The 23,680-nt window shown below is 40.9% G+C and overlaps 1 protein-coding gene across 1 annotated transcript in view; it reads left to right on the forward strand.

Annotated features, from left to right (window-relative positions):
• LOC121916500 (fibrosin-1-like protein) overlaps positions 1-23,680 on the forward strand; it is a 699,030-nt gene that overhangs the window by 206,815 nt on the left and 468,535 nt on the right. The window contains exon 2 of the mRNA XM_042441668.1: positions 991-1,191. Coding sequence (XP_042297602.1) covers positions 991-1,191 — 201 coding nt within the window. The remainder of the gene's footprint in view (positions 1-990; positions 1,192-23,680) is intronic.

Consider the following 23,680-nt stretch of genomic DNA (forward strand, 5'->3'; position numbering starts at 1 on the left):
CACATTAAGAGGCCAGAAGCTGTGCCAAAGCTGCGCTCCAGTCCTTAGGACTGGAGCATGGCTTTGGTGCAGCTTCTGGCCTCTTAGGACACATGCATCATTTAAACAGTATACCTCCAAAGTGACCCGAAGCAGCTTTATTTTGGCCTGTCTGTATGGGCCCTAAAATAACTTTTTTGAAGTATCTACATGGATGACAGATGGGTCACTCTGTCCCTACACTACTAGTTTGCTGAATTTTCTATACTGTTTTAGATGGAAAAAACATTCCTTGCTCTACAGCAGGGGTAGGCAAGCTGGTGCCTTCCAAATGTTTTTGACTACAGCTCTGTTAATCTCTGACGATTGGCCATGCTGTCTGAGTTTTAAGAGAGTTGTAATGAAAACTGCTTTAGGGCACCAGATTTGCCTATTGGTGCACCTGGTGCAGAGGGTGGGGCTTATGGGGGACTTATAGGGCACCCCCCACCTTGCTGCCGCATGCCTTTCTACTCGCAAATAGAACAGTGCATGGCAGAGAGGTGGGGTAGTCACCCCTCTTCTGCGGTGTCACCTGGTGTGGACAACTCACCTCTAGGGATGCCACTGCCTAATCATCATCATCATCATCATCATCAAAATTGGGACTCAAAGTGGCTCACAATTTAAAAGAACAATACAACTTAAAACATACAAGAAGTGAACATTTAAACAGAATTAAACTATTCACAGTGTTAAAAAAAACCCAACACAATTTAGACCTCAAGTTAAAAGGGGGGAAATGCAACTTTTTTTAAAAAGCCATTAAGAACAATTCAGTTAAAACAGTTTATAGCTCTTGGGCAATCCAGAATTGTACGTGTAAGAGGGATGGAGCAATTCATGCCTCCTCCATCTGGCAACCTGCGCAGTTGCATGGAATTTCTGGTCACCTGTGGTTGCCAGGTAGGTTGGTACACGTTTATTTATTAAAAGTTTATTCTCTGTTATTCTTTCCCTCCTCATCCCCAGAAGGACATGTCACTGAAGCCACAGGAAAGAAAGGAAAAATGGGAGAGACACCCAGGAAAGAAACCTCGAGAATCTGAACGCTGTGTGTCAGCTGAGCCCAGCGAGAAAGGTCATAATAATGATGCTGGGAGTTCGGGGAGAGAAACGGATAGAGGAAAGGAGCGGGTAAAGAAGAAAATCCCCTTGAAAGTCCACAAGCAGGTAAGAGAAGAGTTATTTATCTTCTGCCTTTTGCTGAGAAGTTACTATTTTGAAACCATATGGGTTTTTTGTTGGTTTTGATTAGATTCAGAGAGATGACACTTGTATACAGAAGTCTGGATATTTGTAGGTGAAAGATATTGCGGAATCCATGCTCTTTCATAAAAAAGTGTGTTTTTAGGTTGAAATGAGTGAGAGCATTTGACAGATTTGATACTTACCTTTTGTCTTTCTGCTCGTTTAATATTTCACTGGTATATCTGAATACATTTGAAACGCTTTTTCTCGTTTATCATTGACTTGATTTTTGGTGAAGTTTTTAGGAGGCTTTTAAATTCCCAGACCTGAAATTCTCCAAATACTAAATTATTGTTTTTGTAATTTTAGTTAGTTACCAAGGCAACACAAAGAACTCAGGAAGTGAAACTGTGGATTGATAGGTAGGACCTGGAACATCCTTTGCCAGTGCTGAAACAGGGCTAGAATATGTGATGCATCGTATGCCATGATTGTCTGTGAATTCAGGTGGTCTTTGGAGGTCTTCCTTTGGGAGTGGAAGTGGCAATTGCCACAAGGGGAAGTGTCAGCTTAGTGTTGGCACTCTGGTTGTGAGATGCCATCTGCATGTAGTGTTGGCACTCTGGTTGTGAGATGCTATCTGCCTGTTGTCAGTTTGGTGCCAAGTGACAATATTAATTCGCTTGAGCATTTTAATACCGTCTTATCTCCTGTATTTGATTATGCCATTCCCTCTCATCTGCTTATTTTTTGTTTTTATTAAAATATTTTATTTTGATTATTGCATTGATTGTGATGTTGTATTGTCATATTTTTATTGTGAGCTGCTCTGAGAAGATGTTTCTGACTGCAGGAGAGAGAAAGGTGTGTGTGTTTGAAATAAATATAGAACCTGAGAGCTCACTGACAATGTTCAGATGTCTGAATCTGTTCATGTAATTTTTGTTGCTTTGTCTTTATCACAACAGACAGATTTGAGAAGAGTGAACCAGATTAGGGGGAAGGGGGTGAACCTAGCACCATCGCAAACCATAGCACTTTCCCATAATGTATGGATGTGGAAGGAGCTATGATAATGAATTGGCTTTTAAAATGTTGCAAGGATGACAGTAAGATTTGACAGTCATACCTGGGCCCCATTCACACTACACAGATTCCACTATGATTCCACTTTAACTGCCATGGTTCCATTGTATGGAATACCAGGTCTTGTAGTTTGATGAAGCGTAAGAGTTCCTCTCTGGGTGAGAATTCTGAATACAACTCCTTAAACTACAAATCCCTGGATTCCATAGAATGGAACCATGGCAGTTAAAGTGAAATAAAAGCACTATAATTCTGTAGTGAGAATGAACCCAGGTCATGTAGACCCCCCCACAAATATACAGGCTACTACCATTTAAAAGGTAGGTGGGGAAGTAAGAAGGTCAGTGTATAAGTCTTCAAGTCACCTGTCAGCATATGACAATCCCATGAATTTCCCAGGGTTTTCTTAGGCAAAGAATCCTCAAAGATTGTTTTGCCAGTTCCTTCCTCTAAAATAGTGTCCACAGCATCTGGGATTCCTTGGCAGTCTTACATCCAAGTACTAACCAGGGATGACTCTGCTTAGCTCCCAAGGTCTTTAGGTCACTAGGAAGTTTCTGGAAGATGCAAATGACTCTTTTTCTTCCTTCCCAAATATGTGATAAAATTCTGGAGTTTTGCAGGCTGTGATCTGACTTAATTGGCAGAAGCTGCGTCTACTATAAATAAACAGTATTATTATTATTATTATTATTATTATTATTATTATTATTACTAATGAGAGAGCTAGAGTTGTAACCAGAGTTTGGAAAAGTTCTTTTTTGAAAGACAGATCCCAGAATCCACAGCCAGCATGGGCAGTGGCTGGAGGCTTCTGGAGTTGGAATCCACGTGTAACTTTTCCTGCTCTGAACATGTGTGTGCAGGTTCATGATAGGGTTTGACAAACTATCTTCCTGTTCTTTCCATGATCCAGCATGTTACCCGGAGGGGTGACGGAGTTTAAAAAGAAGGTAGGGGAAGAGGTGAGGAGTTTGGTGAATCAGATACACACAAAAAATTGGGCTGTTTCTTCTGACTCTGCTGCTCCAGCCAGCCTGTTCACCCATACACATTAAGAATTTGACAATGCATTTAACAAATTCCGGCAATGGCTGCCAATCTAGCCTGCCAGTCATGCATAACAGGGACAGCTCCCAGTAGCCATTGCTTTATCTAACATGTTTGTTTAAAGCTAAGGATGTGGCAGGCCATTTATCACTTTCAGCTGCTCATCTGGGACTGGAAGGGGGGGGGGTGCAGGAATCTAGTGCTCAGTTGTCAGCCTGGTAGTTCCATGATTGAAGCAGCATTTGTATTTGTAGCAGTGAAGGCCTCCTCCTGATAAGAAAAAGAGTTGAGCAAAAGCATCCAAAATTCTACATCCTGTTTGCGGGCAGTGAAATTGTAGCAGAATCTTTCATCAAAAATATCCCAAAGGAGGTGAATTTTTTCAACAGTTTCCCCAGTTTCTTTTTACCAAAAATTCTGTGTTGCTGCTGTTTGTTGCTGCTTGTCAGCAACAGTGGCAGTCTGTCAGCAGTCTGGTTCTTTGAGGCCATGGGGGAAATCAAAATGGTCTCCCTTTTCAGAGGGGTGAGAAACAGAACATTTTCAAACCCACTCCCTGAAAAAGCTCTTCTGAGAAGTTTCAGTTCAGATCTTCATTGTAGCTGGGAGGTGAAGGGAAGACGATGTTGGCTGTTGACCGAGGAAAAGTTGCCCCTATCATGTTGGGTGGGGGAAACCCCCACACTTAGGGTTGCCATAACTGTCAACCTCCAAACTGGGACAAATGTAGAACAAAATTTAGCCCCCAATGTAGGACATATTTTTAAATGGAGAACACGCAAACAACTAAAAAAATTAATAATTTAAAAAAGCATTAATATAAACGCATGTTTCTTAGGCAGGCTCAAAATGGAGGACATTTTGGCATTATTCCTAGACAGATGGCAGAAATGTATTTCCCTTTCTGGCCAAACACCCTCCTCCCCCCACACACATTCCAAAACAGACACGACAGCACATTTGGGCATTTAACATGGCTTTATTTAACATCATCATCATCATCATCATCATCATTGTCAAAACAAGGCAGACCTGTTAGCATTAAAAGCACAAAAAATACACACACAAAAAAACACTTTGGAAAGTTACACTCTCTCGGCTTCAGAAAGAGTGGGCCCATATCTCAGAGGCTTGCTGATATCAATATCAGTATCACCATCATCACCATCATCATTGTCAAAACAAGGCAGACTTGTTAGCATTAAAAGCACAAAAAATACACAAAAAACATATTTTGGAAAGTCACACTCTCTCGGCTTCAGAAAGAGTGGGCCCATGCCTCAGAGGCTTGCTGATATCAATATCACCATCATCATCATCACCATCATCATTGTCAATACAAGGCCGACTTGTTAGCATTAAAAGCACAAAAATACACAAAAAATACAATTTGGAAAAAAACACTTAGGAAATGGCCACCCTCCTCCTCCTCCTCCTCCTCAGCGCCATGTGGCGCCAGAAAAGGGCTCTTTCCCCTCTCCTTGGCCCAGAGGCCTACCCTCTTTTCCTCCTCCTCCTCAGAAGATCCGCCTCCTCCCTGAGGCTGGCCAATAGCACACTGGGGCTGGAAACAGCCCCATCCCCACTGTTCTGACATTGGCCAGACTGCCAAAGGGGACGAGTGTGAGTTTTGGAATCCTTTGGTTAATGATCCACAATCCAAACTTCTGCCAAAGCAAGTAAGTTTATTGTAAGAACATTGCAGCAGTGATCTCTTACACATCTTTGCAGAATCTGAGGCTTCAAAGGGGAAATATGCACTTTAAAACTACTCCCTCCTTCTTCTACCCAGCTAGTTACCCCCAGACCACACCCATAACCACCCAGTCTTTTCCAAGCCACAATATAGTAACAATCTATGGTAACATTCCAATACCTTTAACAGGGCCCCTTCTAAGAAGCTAACCCCAACTCTAATATACTAACCACTACCCAACCCCCAACATCTCAGCCCACAGAACTATTAAGTTCAGTTATACAAACACATATAACCAGTGAATGTACATGAACTGAAAAGACAAAACCTTATCACTGATCTTAATAACAGGGTTTGACAGTCTGCCCCCCCCCAAAGTTTCATTCCCCCCCCTTTGGTTTGTCTGGAGAGGCCACATGGAACTCCTGTACCAATCTATCTGCATTGACATGTGCCGCCTTCACCCACTCAGCCAGGTCAATTGGAAAATGCTTCCACTGTACCAAATATTCCAACTGCCCCCTGTTAATTTTAGAGTCCAGGATTTTGGTAATTTCAAAATGTTCTTCTCCATTAATCAACAGCGGCAAAGTGGCAGGCTCTGCAGAACCTTCCTTATTCGACTTCCCAGCTGGTTTCAGCAAACTGAAATGGAAAACAGAGTGGATATTCTTATATAATTTAGGCAAACACAGTTCGGCAGTCACATCATTAATCAGTCTCTTCACTTCAAAAGGCCCCACAAATTTAGGCCCCAGTTTTTTGGATGGTACCCGACACTTTAAGTTCTTAGTGGACAAAAACACGTGATCTCCAACCTTAATATTCCAACCGGGTTTACGATGTTGATCAGCTAACCTTTTGTAATCCAGTTTGGCCTGTTTTAATGCATCTTCAATCTTTTCCCAATTCTGTCTTAGTTGAGTACTCCACTGACTTATTGACACCGGGTCCCCATTATCAGGTGTCAGCTGTGGTAATACTTGCAGCTCATACCCATAAACCACTTCAAAAGGCAACATTCCCGTGGTGGAATCAACAGCCATATTAAATGCTACCTCTGCATGAGGCAACATGTCAACCCAATTGTCCTGTAGATGATTTACATAACATCTCAAATATGTCTCCAAAGATTTGTTAGTGCGTTCCGTCTCATAATCCGTGGCAGGGTGAAAGGCCAAAGTCAGAGCCACCTGCACCCTCAATTTATCCTCTAAGCACCTCCAAAACTGTGAGGTGAACTGTGGGCCTCTATCAGAGACTATTTTGTCTGGGAGGCCATGTAGTCGGTATATATGTTCGATAAACAAGTCCGCCAATTTTGGGGCGTTAGGCAGCCCCTTGCACCCCACATAATGTATTTGCTTAGTAAATGAGTCCACAACCACCCAAATCGTGTCCCTCCCTTTACTTTCTGGCAGATCAGTGATAAAATCCATAGCTATGTGCTTCTATGGTTGGCTGGGGGTCTCCAAAGGATGTAAGAGTCCACTGGGCTTCCCGGTCAGTGTTTTGTCCGAGGACAGATTGCACAACCCTGTACATAATTTTCTACCTCTTTCCTCACACTCTTCCACCAAAACTTAGCTTAGAGGGTGTGCCAGGTCTTTATAAACCAACAAGAGGAATCATCCCCTGGTGAAAAGTAAAATCTGTTTTAGAAGAACTGACCCCCCACCCCCCCTCCCCCCCCCTATTTTCTTATCCATCCAGCCTTTAGTATAAGCACAAGCAATTATGCCTGCTGTAATTTTTAAAGTTCTTTGGCATTGTTTTCCTTTGCTTCTTCCTTTAGATCCTTGTATATGCCCCTAGGTTTTACCATCGATTTATCCATGGATCATGTCAAAATCTATAATTTTCATCCCAAATAGTCAAGTATATACAGTACTTTTTGAACTACAATGTCCAGACTCCCATATCCAGTCTGGGCACTGGTCTGGCCACGTGAGGGATTCAGAGAGCTGTGGTCCAAAAATACTTTTTGGTGTAGTTTGTGGATGGAAGTAAGAGAAAGAAGGGGTGCATACAAAACTGGGCTTTAACTCAGCACAACATCACTGAAAATCTTTAAAATAACCAAAAGGATATATTCATAGCCTGAGCTTGGCTACCTGATGAAACTGAATCCAGCTGAAGGCAGAACAAAGCAGTAACAAAAGTGGAATCTTTTCCCCTAGGTGCAGTTATGAAAAAGCGCCTGTTCACTGTGGCTAATTTCAGAACTTTAAAAAGTTACCTTTCTTGACCATTATTCCCAGAACCCTCTAGCTACACTGGCTAAGGGATGTTGGGAGTAGTAGTCCAAAAATAATTTTTTCCATCCACGGGTTCATTGAATCCCTGGATTTCCACAATCCCCAAGAAGGAAAAATGATGCTGTCAAATTCTGCTTGTCAACACCATCCTATAATTACTGCCCTTCTATCATTGCTGCATAAAAAAATACATGTGTTAAAAGAATGTTGCTGTCTTGGTGAGATTGCTCTAGAGAGAGAAACAATATCATTTCTTTCTCACTGTAAAAGAACAAACAGTACATTTGTTCTTCACCAGTGATCTCCTTCTCTGACGCTCCTGTGAGAGAAAACAACTGTGCCTGGACTGGTGCATCATGAGCTGTGGAAGAGGGGTTTCCAGCTCTTGTTTAAAGCTTTTTAATTATCTTGGTCTGACTTGGTTGGGTTTGCTCAAGGAAGCATATAGAACAGAAACTTGTTACCATCATTCAGTGGCTGGTTGCTTTGCAAAACGCAGCTCAGGGCAATGCCACCCTATTCCCTCCTTTCCTGTTCCTTCTCCCCCATTTCCCTTCTCAGCCCTCCAGGGAGCCAATTTTCATATTCCTAACTGACTGATGGTTTCCATGAACTGTTGTGTAGCATGTGTGCAGCTTGAATAAGCCTATCTCTGGTTCTCAAGATGTCTTGTACTGTTTGTTTGTTTGTTTTTCTAAAGCTGCTCTTGCTTTCTTTTGGTCCTTCAAGCAAGGTTACTTGTCGCTCCCCTGTGATTAAGGAGGAGACAATGCCTTTTTGGCTGTTTATTAAGCAAAGTCAGCTCCTGGAATGCTTTGGCATCTTTTGCACACTTCCACATCAAAGCAGAAGGTCTGGAAACCAGCTAAAACCAGTGGAGACTTTGCTGCCATTCTCTCCCCGGCTCCCATAGCAACAGGGACTTCTGAGGGGATCAAGATCTCATTTTTTATATTCAAGTTACACACATATATGTATGCGTGCATGGACTTACATGTGGCCTTATGTGGGTGTCTAAATGAACTGTGGCTGCGGCTCAATGCTATGGAATTCTTGCAATGGTAGTTCTGTTGTGGCACCAGAACAACAAACTTTTTTGCTGTTGTTAACCACCCTTGAATTGATCTTGACTCATAGTGACACTGTGAATAATACATCTCCAAGACTCCCTATCCTCCACTGCTCTGCTTATCTTTTATAAATTCATACCTATGACCTCTTCAATAGAGTCCATCCACCTAGCATGCGGCCTTCCTCTCTATGTCCCTTCACCTTTCCAAGCATTATTGTTTTTTCCAATGAGACGTGCCTTCTCATGATGTGTCTGAAGTATGACAACCTAAGTTTTGTCATCTTGGCTTCCAAGGAGAGTTCTGGTTTAATCTTTTCTATTTTCTCATACATCCAGACATGACAATAGGGGATACAATGGCTTGTATGATTCTAAATTTTGGGCTCAGCTGTATATATCTGCATTTTAGAATCTTTTCTACTTCTTTCATAGCCACCTTCCCCATTCTTAATCTTCTTCTAATTTCCTGGCTGTAATCCCTGTTGCTGTCAATGTTTGATCCCAGGTATGAGAACTCTTTTACTATTTCTGTTTCCTCATTGTCTAGGTTGAGATTGTGTAGATTCTCCATGTTCATTATAGTTGTTTTCTTTTTTATTTATTTAATTTTTATAGTATTTCCACAAACAGATATCTCCCTACATTCTATTACATTTTAACAAATTATTTTATCTACCCCTCAGTGCCCCCCTTCCCCGGAACCATTTCCATCCTTATATTCCATCCAATATTTTAGTTCATCTTCTGGAGGTAATCTTCCATCTTCTTTTCTCAACACTTTCTCAACAAATTCTTTCCAAATCCCCTCAAAGTCATTTCTTTTCCATAGTCCTTTTTTTACTTTCAGTTTACATGTCAGTTTATCATTAATAGCTAATTTACATACCTCTTTATACCAATCCTCCATTTCTACATCTATTTTTGTTTACCAACACCTTGCTATTATTAATCTCGCTACTGTAAGAAAACTTGATACCAAATATTTTTTTTCTTTTTTCTATTTTTCTTTTTTTCTATTTCTCTGAATTGGAATTCTGAATTCTCTCTATAACGATAATAAAAATATATTCGGTCTTCTATCTATTTTTATATTCATAACATTTTCTATGTCTGCTATCACTTTCCCCCCAAAATTTTGTACATATTTACATTGCCACTACATATGCATATATGACTCTACTTCTTGACAGCTTCTCCAATTTTTTAAATTATTCTTGTTAATATTATATAGTCTCACTGGAGTTGGATACCATTTCCAAATCAACTTATAATAATTTTATTTTATCCGAACCGATAAATTTTTCAGGCGTCTTTGTTCCCAAATTCTATCCCATTCCTTATCATTTATTTTACATCTTAATTCTTCTTCCCATAATCCCTTTAAAATATTTCCTTTTATTTTTTCTCCTTTATTCTCCCTCAACATTTTATAAATTTTACTAGTATTTCCTTTTATGTTCTCATTTTCTTCCATTTCTCTTCCTTTCTGAACTATTTGTTCAAATTGTGTATACTTTTTCTTTTCTACATTCCTTTTCCTCCAGTTTTTAATCCATTGTTCTATTTGCATATAGTGAAACCATGAAATATTTATTCCCATAAAATTTTCTTTTATATTTCCTTTCTCTATTCTTACATCTATCCAATCTTCTATTATGTCTATTTTCCTTTCCTTTAACTCCTTATCTAACAATCCTCTCAAGTTCTTTGGGAAGTTCATTTCCATTATTATTGGTGTTATTATTGAATCTTCATTCATTAACTCTTTTTTATGTTTATACCATATTTCTATTATATTTTTCATAAGTGGGTTTCCAATAATTTTTATTTCTTTCCTAGTAAAGTTCTTAAAAAAGATATTCCATATTCTCATATCTACTTCCTCTATAGCTCCTTCTAGCCATTCTAAATCTATCCCACCCAACATACCTTCTATCACATATCTCAATTGATTAGCCTCATAATATCCTCTTACATTGGGAAGGCCTAACCCTCCCTCTCTTTGTGTTTTGTACCAAAATTGTTTATATAATCTTGTTCTTTTCCCTCCATTACAAAATATATTTATTAGCTGTTGCCATTTATTCAGTTCAGTTCCCAACACTTTTAATGGTATCATTCTGAATAAAAAAATAATTTTGGTAATATTTTCATCTTAATCAGTGCTATTCTTCCAAACCAGGATAATTGGATTTTTCTTATATTCTGCCAAGTTTTTCTCCACTTCTTTCCTTAGTACTACCAAATTCTTATCTCCCATTTCCTTTGGATCTTTTGTTATATTTATTCCTAAATATTTTATATTATTTCTTAATCTTATCTCTAAACTTTTTTGTTTTATAAATTCAGATTCCTCTTTTTTTTTTGTATATTTAAATACCATCATTTCTGATTTATTCCAATTAATCTGTAACCCTGTCATTTCTCCAAATATCTTTAAATGTTCTTTTATTTTTCCCTATCTATCCAATAAATTTTTAATAGTTAATAATGTATCATCGGCAAATAAACTAATTTAATGTTTTTTTAAAGTCCTATTCCCTCTAAGCTATTATCATTCCTTATGACATTCACTAACAACTCTATAACCATTGCAAATAATATTGGTGATAGTGGACACTCTTGTCTTGTACCTCTTGTCACTCTTATTTCGCTTGTTATCCCATCATTTACCACTACTTTTACTGAGTTATCAAGATATAATTGGTCTATTAATCCTCTTATTCTATCCCCCATTCCAAATCTTTTCATAATTATTTTTAATGTTGGCCATTCCACACAATCAAATGCTTTAAATATGTCTAATGCTAAAATCCCTGCCCTTATTTTTTTCTCCCCTATTACATGTATTTTATTCAACACTCTTCCTACTAAATTGGACATTTGTCTTCCTTTCACAAATCCACATTGATCCTTTCCTATATATTTATACATACATTTATTCAATCTATTTGCTATTATTGCTGATAAAATCTTTGCATCTTGATTTATTAATGATCCTGAGTCCGTTAAATCTTTATCTACCTTTGGTATTAAGATTACTAATGATTGGTGCCATGATACTGGTATCTTCTCCCCATTCATTATTCCATTATATAATTCTAACAATTTTGGGATTAATATCTTTTCAAACACTTTATAATATTCTGGTCCCAATCCATCCATCCCCGGAGCTTTCCCATTTTTCAATTTCTTTATTACCTCCACTATCTCTACCTTCTCAATGGGTTGCTCCAGTAACTCTTTATCTTCTTCCTCTAATTTTTGCCCCCAATTTTCTTCCACATATTTCTCTATATTATCCAAATGATTTTCTCCTGCCTGATATAATTCCTTATAAATTTCTTCAAATTTTTAAAATTTTTCTTTCCTCAATCTACATATTTTACCAGATTTATCTCTAACCGTATTTATCATACTTTCCATTTCCTTCTGTGTGGACCTGGCCAGCATTTTTAAATTTCTATTACTATATTCAAAAAATTCTCTTCTAAAATAAATCAAATTTTCTTGTACTTCATTTATTTCCATCTTATCCAATTCTTCCCTTTTTGCCCTTAATTCTACATATATCTGTTTAGCTCTATTAACTATGTATCTATTTTCCAATACTTTATCCTTTTTTAATTCCCTCTTTCTTTCTTCTTGTCTTTTCTTAAGATTATATGTTTCTTTTATACAAATTCCTCTTGTAACTGCTTTTATGGTGTCCCATAACAACCCTTTTGTCACCTCTTTATCATTTATATCCCATATTTCTTGCCATTCCTTTCTAATTTTTTCTACAATTTCCTTATACTGTAATTCAATATCTTAGTGTTCAACCTCCACCTTTTTACTTGTTCATAGTCCTTCTTAACCACTATTTCTATACAGTTTTTTCCCCATTAGCGCCTATGGCAATTCGGCTTACGAAGGTTTTTCGGGTTACGAAATTAGCCGCGGAACGAATTAATTTCGTAACCCGAGGCACCACTGTATTCACCAAGGCATCGTCCGTTACTTTTATATTTGATATTTCTGAATTTAATACGTTACCATATTTTTTGATACAAAGATATAATCTATTCTTGTATATGTTTTATGTACAGCAGAATAATACGTGTATTTTGCTTCATCTCCTTTTACTAATCTCCATACATCTTTAAATTCCCTTTTGCTCATTATTTTATTTAAATTTGTTATATTTTTACTTCTATCCTTTACTGAGGGATTAGATTTAGCTTTTATCCTATCCATTTGCATATTAAAATCACCTGTCAATACTACGTATTGTTCTTGTAGCTATTACACTTTTCTTAATACTTTCTCATAAAATTCTTCCTGTTTTTCATTTGGAGCATATACAGTTGCCAATACATATTTATCTTCCCCTAATTCCCCTTGTATTATTATATATCTCCCATCATCATCTTTTAATACCTTTTTTATTACAAAAGTACATTTCTTTGCAATTATTATTGCTGCCCCCCTTGATTTAGAACTTCCAAATGCTTTCTCATAGTTCCTTGCCCAATTCAATTTCAGTTCATTTTGTCCATCTTATGTTGATGTGTTTCTTGTAAAAAGATCAAATCTGCTGCGTCCCTTCTTAATAATGCTTCAGTCCTTCTTCTTTTAAGCGGCGAACCCAGACCTTTGGTGTTTAAAGTTGAAATTTTCAGCTTATTTGACATAATCCAGTTTAATTCTATTTCTAATGGCTCCAGTTAGTGCTCCCCATACCCAAATCCCATCCCCTATCCCCCCTTTCCTTCCCCCCTCCCCCCATGTCCATTTCACCTCCCCACTTCCATTCACTAGGGCACTTTGCCCTAGCCTCGGTTGCCAAGGCTACCCTTGTGGGGAGGGGTGGCGAAGACATCCAACAGCCCAAAACTGCCCACCCCCCCGAGTGCTCATAAATATAAAACTTAATTTTTTATTTGATTGTAGTAGTTCTATCTTCCATCTACAAAATTCCAGCTCTTCCAACCTCTCCCAAGCTTTCTTCTCCTCCAGTCGCTGCAACCATTACTTCTTCTCCAACTCCTCCCCATGTTCTCCATCTCTCTCCAGCTCCTTTTTTTCCAGATGTTTTCCTGGGTCCTCCAGGCTTTTTTCCTTCGTCTTTATTTATCTGCAATTCTTCCAATAACTTCAATCCTTGCTCCACAGAGTCAATCTTCTTCCTGTCCATTGAAATTTTAAGGACAGTGGGTGTCCCCATGCGTAGTTAATCCCAGCCTTCAACAATGCAACAGTACATGGCTTCATCGATGTTCTCCATCATGGGCAGTAATCATTATATATTTCCACTTTGATTTCTCCAAATCTTAATTTCTCTGGTTTTTTTCTCATCATGTTCATCAGTACCTCCTTATTATAGTTAGTCACTCTCACAGTCATATCTCTTGGTGTTATCTTATTCTTCCCTGATGGGATACGATGAATCCTCTCTAAGTCACCTTCGGTCCAGTTAAGAGATGGGGAAATCTGTTGTAGCCATTTAATATTTCCGTTTTCAAATCGGTTCTTCTATCTCCCTTTCCAGTTTTTGGTATATATTTAATAACGAAGTTTGATCTTCTTTGATAATCTTGTAAATATACAAGCCTTTTATCTATCTCAATAAGTATAGTTGTTTTCTTTATATTCAGCAGTATGTCTGCATTTGCACTTTCTTGATCATCTTTAGTAGTTGTTCCAGGTCTGGGAGGTTTTCTGCTAGCATTATGGTGTCATCTGTGTATCTTGGATTGTTGATATTCCTTCCTATTTCATTTCTCCTTTTTCTGTGCCCAAGCCTGTTTTTCTTACAATATGTTTTGCATATAAATTGAACAGATAGGGTGAAAGGATACAGCCTTGTCTGACCCCTTTGCCAGTTGGGAACCATTCTGTTTCTCCGTGTTCTGTTCTGAGAGTAGCCTCTTGTCCTGAATACAGATTCCTCATTAGGACTGTCATATGGGTTGGCACTCCTATGTAGAACTATTAAATCATAGAATCATAGAGTTCGAAGATGCTACAAGGATCATCCAGTCCAACCCCCTGCCATGCAGGAACTCACAATCAAAGCATCCCTGACAGATGGCCATCCTGCCTATGTTTAAAGACTTCTAAGGAAGGAGACTCCACTACACTCTGAGGGAGTTTGTTCTACTGTCGAACAGCCCTTACTGTCAAGAGGTTCCTCCTGATGTTGAGGTGGAATCTCTTTTCCTGGAGCTTGCATCCATTGCTCCGGGTTCTAGTCTCTGGAGCAGCAAAAAACAAGCTTGCTCCCTCCTCAATATGACATCCCTTCAAATATTTAAACAGGGCTATCATATCACCTCTTAACCTTCTCTTCTCCAGGATAAACATACCTAGCTCCTTAAGTATCTCTTCATGAGGCTTGGTCTACTAGAACTTTTAGAGACATGTAGTCTCATTAAACCAAGTGTCCCCCATCCTATATCTATGCATTTCATTTCTCTGTATTGAAATTCATTTTGTTAGCTTTGGACCAGCTTTCTAATCTATTAAGGCCATTTTGACTGTATACTCTGGAGTATTAGCTATTCCTCCTAATTTGGTGTCATCTGCAAATTTGATAAGCATGCTCCCTATGATTAAGATGTTGAATAGCAATTGGCCCAGGACAGAACCCTACCTACCAAGCTGGTAATTTTATCAGAAAAAGAGATCAGATTAGTCTGGAATGACTTATTTTTCAGAAACTCATGTTGACTTTTTGTGATTACTGTATTGCATTCCCTACTAAATGTTCACAGACTATTATTATTATTATTATTATTATTATTATTATTATTATTATTATTATTATTATTATGTTTATTATTATGTTTATTATGTTTATTTATATCCCACCTTCCTCCCAGTACCGGGTCTCAAGGCGGTTTAATGATCTGGTCTAGAAACTTTCATGGTATTGATGTCAGACTAACTAGATGATAATTGTTGGTAAACGTTGGTAAGTTGGAGGTAAATTGATACATATCTTTATGGGTGTTCCATAGCCTCTCATCATCTGAGCAGTCAAAGGATTTGCTATAGTCTATAAAGCACATGCAGAACAACAAATTACAATTCTCAGAATTCCATAGCATTGGGCCATGACAGTTAAGTGGTGTCAAAACAGATTTTTTTCTGCAGAGCAGAGGCAGCCTATGTTATATTCTTCTTCTTCCTTCCTAGAACATAAACCTATGAAATTTTAGTTCTACCAATAAGGGAAAACAAATTTTCTTAGCTCTGTAGTGGTTTGAGCATTTGATCTTGATTCTGGAGACCAGACCAGGATTCAAATCCTGGCTTGGCGATGTGAACCCACTGGGGATGTGGACCTATGTGTTTCCATCCTGAAAATGGTCAAAATGCTGGCATCCCAGAAAAGCAAGCCATTTGCTAATGGTTATCACACAAGAGCACAAGAAGGGGTTAAAGGCACATTACTTAGGGTCCAATGCGAAGTTGGGTATAAAACAAAGGAGTACAAATCCCCATTGCCAGCTTAGAAATTCCTTTTCTGCGCATTCTCCAAACTTTCATTTCCACAAGTGCCCCCACGTGCCCCAGAGAAGGAAGTGGAATCCTCTTTGCCCCAGAAGCTGTGTCAGAGGAAGGCAAGATGAGGTTTCCCTTGACAAACTCCATAAAACCACACACATAGATGTTTATCACACTATGCTCTTAAAGAGGTACTATTCCAGTGTGACTCCTCTAGCTGCCTCCTGTTGCATGCTGGGATTGGCAGTTTTAAGGAGGGGTATTTAGAATTCTCAGGCAGAGAAGTTCAGCTCCTTAAAAACTGCCAATCCCAGCATGCAACAGGAGGCTGCTAGAGGAGTCACACTGGAATAGTCGCTCTTTAAGAGCATAGTGTGATAAACATCCGAGACACACACACATACAAGAGAGAGGAGAGAGAGGAGGGGGCTGGGTCCATAAGCCTGCCTGATTCCACAGAGGGCTGACACTCCCAGATGCCCTCCTTTTCCAGGACATGTCCTCTACTTCTCCCTCCGCTCCAGGAGGAATGGCAAAATGTCTTCTCTGGGGACATTCAGACTACCTTTTACCCCAGATCAGGAACTGAATTATGCATGTGAAGTTCATATTTGCCCCAAATCTCCCACAAGTGAATCCGAGGCTTCCATACCCATTTCGGGGCAAATGCCCCTTAGCACAAGTCATTTGGAAGCTGTGTAAAAGTTGTATCTTTTGAAAAAAATGGGTTCGGCGAATATGAACTTGCCACCGATCATAATCGGGTCAAGTTCATGAGAAGGATTTAGGTCAGAGGGAGGGCAGAGGGCGGAACTGGAGAAAGGGTGCCAAGAGTGACAGAGGAGGAGGAGGAGGAGGGGGGAGGAAGGGGGGGGGGGGGGGGGGGAAGAAGGGGGCCATGGACGACAATTGGAGTAACGAAGTAGGAGCAGGAGGAGAAGGAAGGAGCCAAAGGGTGCCAAGAGAATTGGTGATGGAGGAGGAGCAGGAGGAGGAGGAGGATGAATGAGCCAGGGGGAAGAATGGGGGGCATGGAGGGCAGTCTGGGTAACAAAGCAGGAGGAGGAGAAGGAAGGAGCAGGACGAAGGGTCAAGTTCAAGGTAGGTCAGAGGGAGGGCACAGGATGGAGAAAGCCTCCCTCTCGCACCACGCAACTTTCTCTCTCTCTCTTTATTTTTTTAAATTATTTTTGACAGACTACGTGCATGTTTTTTACTACAGGTAGATAGATATACAGATAAATGTGGCTGCCTGCCTGTTCGCTTTCCTTTTCATTTCCTTGCTTCCAGCAGCAGGGCACTTTGCAGGAGGCTTTTTTCCTTTGCGAATGCTACAATGCGAATGTTACAAACGTTTCTCTTTCCAATTTGGCAAATTGATACAGAATGCTTTTGCTACTGTCTGTAAGGAATTCAGGGGAAGCTGAAGGAAAGCAAAGAATGCATGGCATCCTTTTCTGGCATTCTGAGGTGAGGAATTTATTATTATTATTATTATTATTATTATTACTACTACTACTACATGGGCATGAGGCACTCTGGGGTGACAAGGAGGGAGGATGCAGGATGCAGAGATGGCATTAGGTTGCATTTTGGGGTTGAAAACGGGGCCACGGGAAGATCCATAACCTGCAGTGACCCAAATACTCACAACACACACACACACAGGAGGTTTTTAAATTTGACAAAATATGCACGTACTGGCGCCTGTTTTTTTAAAAAAGGAGGGGGGAGGTGGAAATCACCCATTCGGTTGCTCAATCGCTGTAAGAAATGTCACCTTGACGAAAGCGGAAGAGAATTTGATTGACAGCAAAGGAGACTTTTTAAAAACTGCTTCAGCAAATGAGAACTCTCCCCGGAGCTGCATGGCATTCAGGGTTAAATTACCCTGAGGTAAATAGTCAGCACTTGCTTCCGGAGGGATTCGGGGGGAAGAGATCCGGATCTACCCAGTTCCATCCAGCGCAAATAGCTCAGTATGAATGGGGCCTCTCTGCCTTCTCCCAGCAGCTGTTTCCTTAATTAGAGGTTTTCAGTAGAAGAGGTGAGGGAAGTGTGTGTGTATCCCTTTAAGAAGAAGGCGTTCTCTCTTTCCCTGGCACAGCAAGGGACCCTGGGAAATCTGAGAACAGGAGCCATCCAGAGGCTGGCATGGCATGACGCGAAGGGAGCGAATTCGCAAGCAAAATGGCCATGTAAATACGGTAGTTTTGTGAATTTGCTCATTTCTTGATTCACCTCACATTCTCCCAGGATTCTGTCTTGTATGCATGCAGCATCATGTGAAAAGCATGTCCCTAATGCCCTGGATGACCCTGCATTGGCAACACTTTAACCTTCTAAATTTCCCCACGTGAAAACGTCCTGGGTGACTTTGGGCAAGTTACACTCCTTCAGTCTCAGAGAATGGCAATGTCAAACTCCCTCTGAAGAATCTGCAACAACAGTAAAACTTGGCTAGACTAGAACCTTAGGTTGGTTTAATTAGAACATTAAAACAGAGATTTTAAGTTGAATTTAGAAACAAGCTGAAGACCAATGTAGCTCTTTTATTGTTCTTTCCCCTTTGACAGTCTTGCAGTCATGTTCTGTACTAGCTGAAATTCCAAGGATAGCCTGACTGTAGTCAAGCATCCATGTAACATCAACTATGGACACTTTCACACAAGGCACTTACCGCGCTGGAATCATTGCCCAAACGCTTTAGAAGCACGGAGGTAGGATAGCTGGGTGTGTTTCTGAAGCATCATTGAGGTGTCCCACTTTTCTCCCGTCAATGAATTGTTCATGGAGCAGCAGTAACAGAAGCTCCTGTTATAGAAATGACTGCTCCGCGAATGATTTGTTGACGGGAGAAGAGCAGAACATGCTTCAGGGATGCTTCAGAAGCGCAACCGGGTATCCCACCGCTCCATTTCTGAAGCATTTGAGCAACAATTTCAGCATGGTAAGTGCCTTGTGATAATCCCCTATGTGAAGGTACAGAAATAGCCAACTACATATACTTGCAGAAGGTGCAAAGTCCCTTTTCCTTTTGCTGTTGGAACTTTTAATTTGTGCTTCCTGCTGTTTATAAATATCTTGGGAATATTTTAACAGAGTGGTTTCTCCCTCTGAATTACATGGCTTATCCTTATGTGTGCTGTTTATTACCTTGTGGTTAGTGGGTTTTGTTGCTTTTGAAAGGCAGTTTCACTTATGTATGTTTGTAAAGCACAAGCAGATTTGCATTCTTTATACTTCTGCTTGGATTCTTTCTGCTTGCGGTGTGTTCCATGTGTCATTCAGTTCTTGAATTAAGCTTTGTAAAGGCTCTGTCTCTGGATGTCTTACTGTAATTAGGTTTCCTTGTTTATCACAGTCTTCTTGTTTTGAAGTGCAGTAATGCTATTTTAAGACTGCTTTTCTTTGTGCATTTGCTTTCAAGTTAGCCCTGTTCAAAGCTGTGGGGATTTACTCTGAGTAGGTGTGCATAAGGCTGCACCCTCCACATTTGCTGAGGTTAGAGGAGCAGGACCCCTGTGAAAGTGGAAAACCACAAATAATAAGGCAATAGTTTGAGGGGTTTTTTTAACCTGAGAGAACACCTCTCAAATAACCTCTAGGTCTTCTAGTACAATTCTGTGGTCAACATCTGCCAAAGGTTGACCACAGAATTGTGCTAAAAGACCTACAAATGCCTAGAGAAGTCTATTTTCTAGGAATATCTAGGTCTTCTAGCATGTCTCTATTGTTAACTTTCAGAAGAGTCACACTGGAGGACCCAGAGATTCCCAGAGATAACATGTGAATGAAATACGTAAATTAAATCTGCAAAAGTCAAAGCTGCAAATATGGAGGGCTGACTGTATTTCTTTGGGGTACGAGAAAAGTAGTATTGCTATCAACTTACACTGACATATCTGTGGTTAACATATGTATCCTGTTTATTTGTATCAAGTTGAGACCATCATGGTCACCTTGGTCAATGATCTCCTTCTGTGCATCAACAGGGGAAGTGTGGCCCTGTTGGTGCTCTTGGACCTCCCAGCGGCCTTCGATACCATAGACCATGGTATCTTTTTGGAATGCTTGAGAGGGTTAGGAATCGGGGGCATTGCTTTGCAGTGGTTCCAGTTCTATCTCTCGGGTAGGTTCCAGATGGTGTTGCTTGGGAACAGTTGTTTGGCCAAGAGGGAGCTCAAATCGGGTGTCCCCAAGGTGCGATACTGTCTCCAATGCTATTCAACATTTACATGAAGCCGCTGGGTGAGATCATCCGGAGACATGGGGTGGGGTGTTATCAGTACGCTGATGACACCCAAATTTGCTTCTCTATGTCTCAGACTGCTTTGGTGACCAAGGATGGCATCTCCCCTCTGAATGACTGTCTGAGGTCAGTAATGGATTGGATGAGGGAAAATAGACTTAAACTGAATACAAATAAAACAGAGGTACACACTATAAGCAATCCTAATCTGGGAATGGTGATAAACTCTCCGGTTCTGGACGGGGTCACACTTCTCCTAAAGGACTATGTTTGTAGCTTGGGGATACTCCCAGACTCGTCGCTTCAGCTGTCACCTCAGGTGGATGCGACAGCCAGGAGTGCCTGTTATCAGCTTTGGCTGATACGCCAGCTACTACCCTTCCTGGAACGGGAAAACCTAGAAACGGTTGTACATTCACTGGTAACCTTACGGTTCCCAAGAAGGACGGTGGTCTCCAATCTGTTTTGGACCTTTGACAGCCAACAGCTACATCAAACTGAAGAGGTTCAAAATGGTCACCCTTTACTCCATTCTGCCCTTCCTGAGAGTTAACAACTGGTTCACATCCATACACGTGAAGGATGCGTATTTCCACATCGCAATCAGGCCTCAGCATCGCAAATTTCTCTGGTTCGCAATCAGAGATGTGCTGTACCAGTACAGAGGTTTTCCATTCATACTCTCCACGGCCCCAAGGGTGTTCACCAAATGTATGGTCTCATATCTGCAAACCTTGGGCATCCAAATCTTTTCATACCTAGATTATTGGTTGCTAGTGTCCTCTTCCTGTTTTGTGACATCACCCTCATCTTACTCCATGATTTGGGCCTCAGTGTGATCCCAAACAAATCTGTCTTGAACCCCACGATTCATAGGAGCTACCCTAGATTATTGGGCTGGGCATGCCTTCCTCCCAGTGGACCAACCCAATATCCTGATGCAGCAGGTGCACTCCGTTCTCCACTCCAGAAGATGCCCAGCTTGGACAATGCGATGCTTCTTAGGCCTAATGGCTTTCACCACTGTGGTAGTCTATCTAGCCCACCTTCAATTCAGGCCACTTCAGCAGTGGTTTCTACAGCACTTCAGTCCTCTCCATGATACACAGTCTATGTTATTGATGGTTCAAAAACATGTACGAGACTCACTGGCATGGTGGGCCTCTCACCACAACATTCTGGCTGGCATGCCTTTCAAGCCCCCTCTCCTGGACTGTCTACTAACCACAGATGCCTCAGAGATGGGTTGGGGTGCGCACTGCAATGGTCTTATGGTACAAGTGTTAGGGTGTGGAAAGACGCGCTGTGTCCACCACAACCACCTACAGAGTTGAACAGCGTCAACAGGACGCCAGGGAGAAGGAATCTGAAGAGATGTCTGCAAAGGTATTCAGGCCAAGAAGAAAAATATTCCTTCACCACTGCAAACGGCCTTAAGCTCCCAGCTTGAGAAATAACAACAAGAGCACTTCAAGCCTTCACTCTACACGAGGGCTTTAATAAATAAGTTACTTTAATAGATAAGTTACTTTGCCAACCAAAACAACCATAACAACAAAAATAGAGAGGCAGTTACTCTAACACCAACTGTCATAACTGACACTCTCTCTCAGAAGGACCGACAGCATCAACATTCCATAATTCAAGTGTCAACAGTCAACTGCCACTGGAACTGTAATAGGTTCCGCTACAGCTCTATCTTGTGGACACATAAATGTCATTTCCTAACAAGATCACTGACAGAAGCAACCTTGTACATCAGTTCCACAAAATTGCTAGTGGTAATCAAGGCTCTCAGATCCTTCGACAGGCTTCTTCTTCAACGAATGATCCAAGTCACCACGGACAACACTGCTGTGGTGTGCTACATCAACAGAAAGGAAGGCGCTCATTCATCCATGCTCCTCAATTTTGCTCTTCATCTGTGAGACTGCTGTGTACCCCGCTACATCCATCCAGTAGTGATCCATCTTGCAGGTAAGAACAATACACTTGCAGACTCTCTCAGTCATTTCTCCCTTCTCTATCATGAATGGTCGCTGTTGGACAAAGCCTTCCATCTTGTCACTCTCCACTGAGGTTAGGCAGTGATAGACCTGTTTGCAACAGACTGCAACATCAAGTGTCCACAATTCTTCTCCCGGACAGGACAAGCCAAGGGAACCCATGGGGATGCATTCCTCCAGTTGTCATCATGACACTTCCTCTACACATTCCGTCCATTTCCCCTGCTCTCCAGGGTGATAGTGAAGCTGGCAGAGGACAAGCCCCCCTTTGGCCAAGACAGCCTTGGTTTGCACCACTCCTTCAACTGTCCAAGGGCTCGATACATGATCTTACCTGTCCAGCACACTCTGGAGGCCAGGTCCAACATCCCAACCTCCATACTCTCCAATCATGCCGGGATTCCCATACATGTTTTGGAACCATCAATAAAATGGACTGGGTGTCGTGGATAGGATCAAAGTGCTGTAGAAACCATTGTTGAAGCAGCCTGAATTAAAGGCAGGAATGTTGATTCACTGATAAGTGGTGTAGAAATGTACTTGCTACTGCTATATTGTTATAAAGAGAGAGATCACATGGATACTGCAGTCTCTTCTTCCATGAGTACAGAGGAGAGGGAGACCTATAGCAGAGTTTTCTTGCTTTGACTGGCTTATTGTTGCTGCTTTGTCAAACCAGCTTTGTATCAAGCAAGCGTTTGGATCTGCTGAATCCAAGCACCCAGACTCCTCAGACCTCAGCCTCTAGAACATGGAGAAAGTTATTATTATTATTAAGCTTTATTTATATAGTGCTGTAAATTTACACAGCACTATACATACAATCTTTTTAATTAGATGGTTCCCTGCCCTCAAGTTTACAATCTAAAAAGACATGACACAAAAGGAGAAGGGAATGGTAGTGGGGAAGGGGGTCAGGTCCAGCATTTCTTCTCTTCCTCTGAGGCCTGGACCAAGGCAGATGGACTGGAGGGAAGGCTCTGCTTCTTAATCGAGGCCAGGCCCAATAGAGCTAGTGCTGCCTTTTCACTCTCTCCCAGGTCAGATAATGGCAGATGGCATGGAGGGAGGGCTCTTCTTCTTCTTCCTCTTCTTCAGGCTAGGCCCGATGGAGTTGGGCCTGCCCTTCTCTCCCTCTAGATGATGGTGGATGGAGGGAGGGCTCTTCATCTTTCAGGCAAGGCCAGATGGAGCTGGTCTGCCTTTCTCTCCCTCTGGGAAAAGATGACACCCTTTATGACAATCATAAAGACAATCACCCATTGGAACTAGTGGAAGGGGGAATTTTTTTAAAAAGCAAACAAATTATCAGAAAGGAGGGGGATAAAAATTGAATAGCCATCTGTCTTTCCTCATCTGCCCTGGCTAGCATAAGCCTTATGGGACTTACAAAAGGGGGGGGGGGGTCTCTAGCACAAACTCTCCTACCCAAGCTCCGTAATTGTAGTCCTTTTGAAAATGAATTTCAGTGCTCACTTAGAACATATTGAGCCTCTTTTTGGAGCCTATCTGTCTTGCTTGGCCCTTACTGTATTCTGCAAAGCTTTAGGGGAGCAT

Source organism: Sceloporus undulatus, chromosome 10 (assembly GCF_019175285.1).
Source record: "Sceloporus undulatus isolate JIND9_A2432 ecotype Alabama chromosome 10, SceUnd_v1.1, whole genome shotgun sequence".
NCBI lineage: Eukaryota > Metazoa > Chordata > Lepidosauria > Squamata > Phrynosomatidae > Sceloporus > Sceloporus undulatus.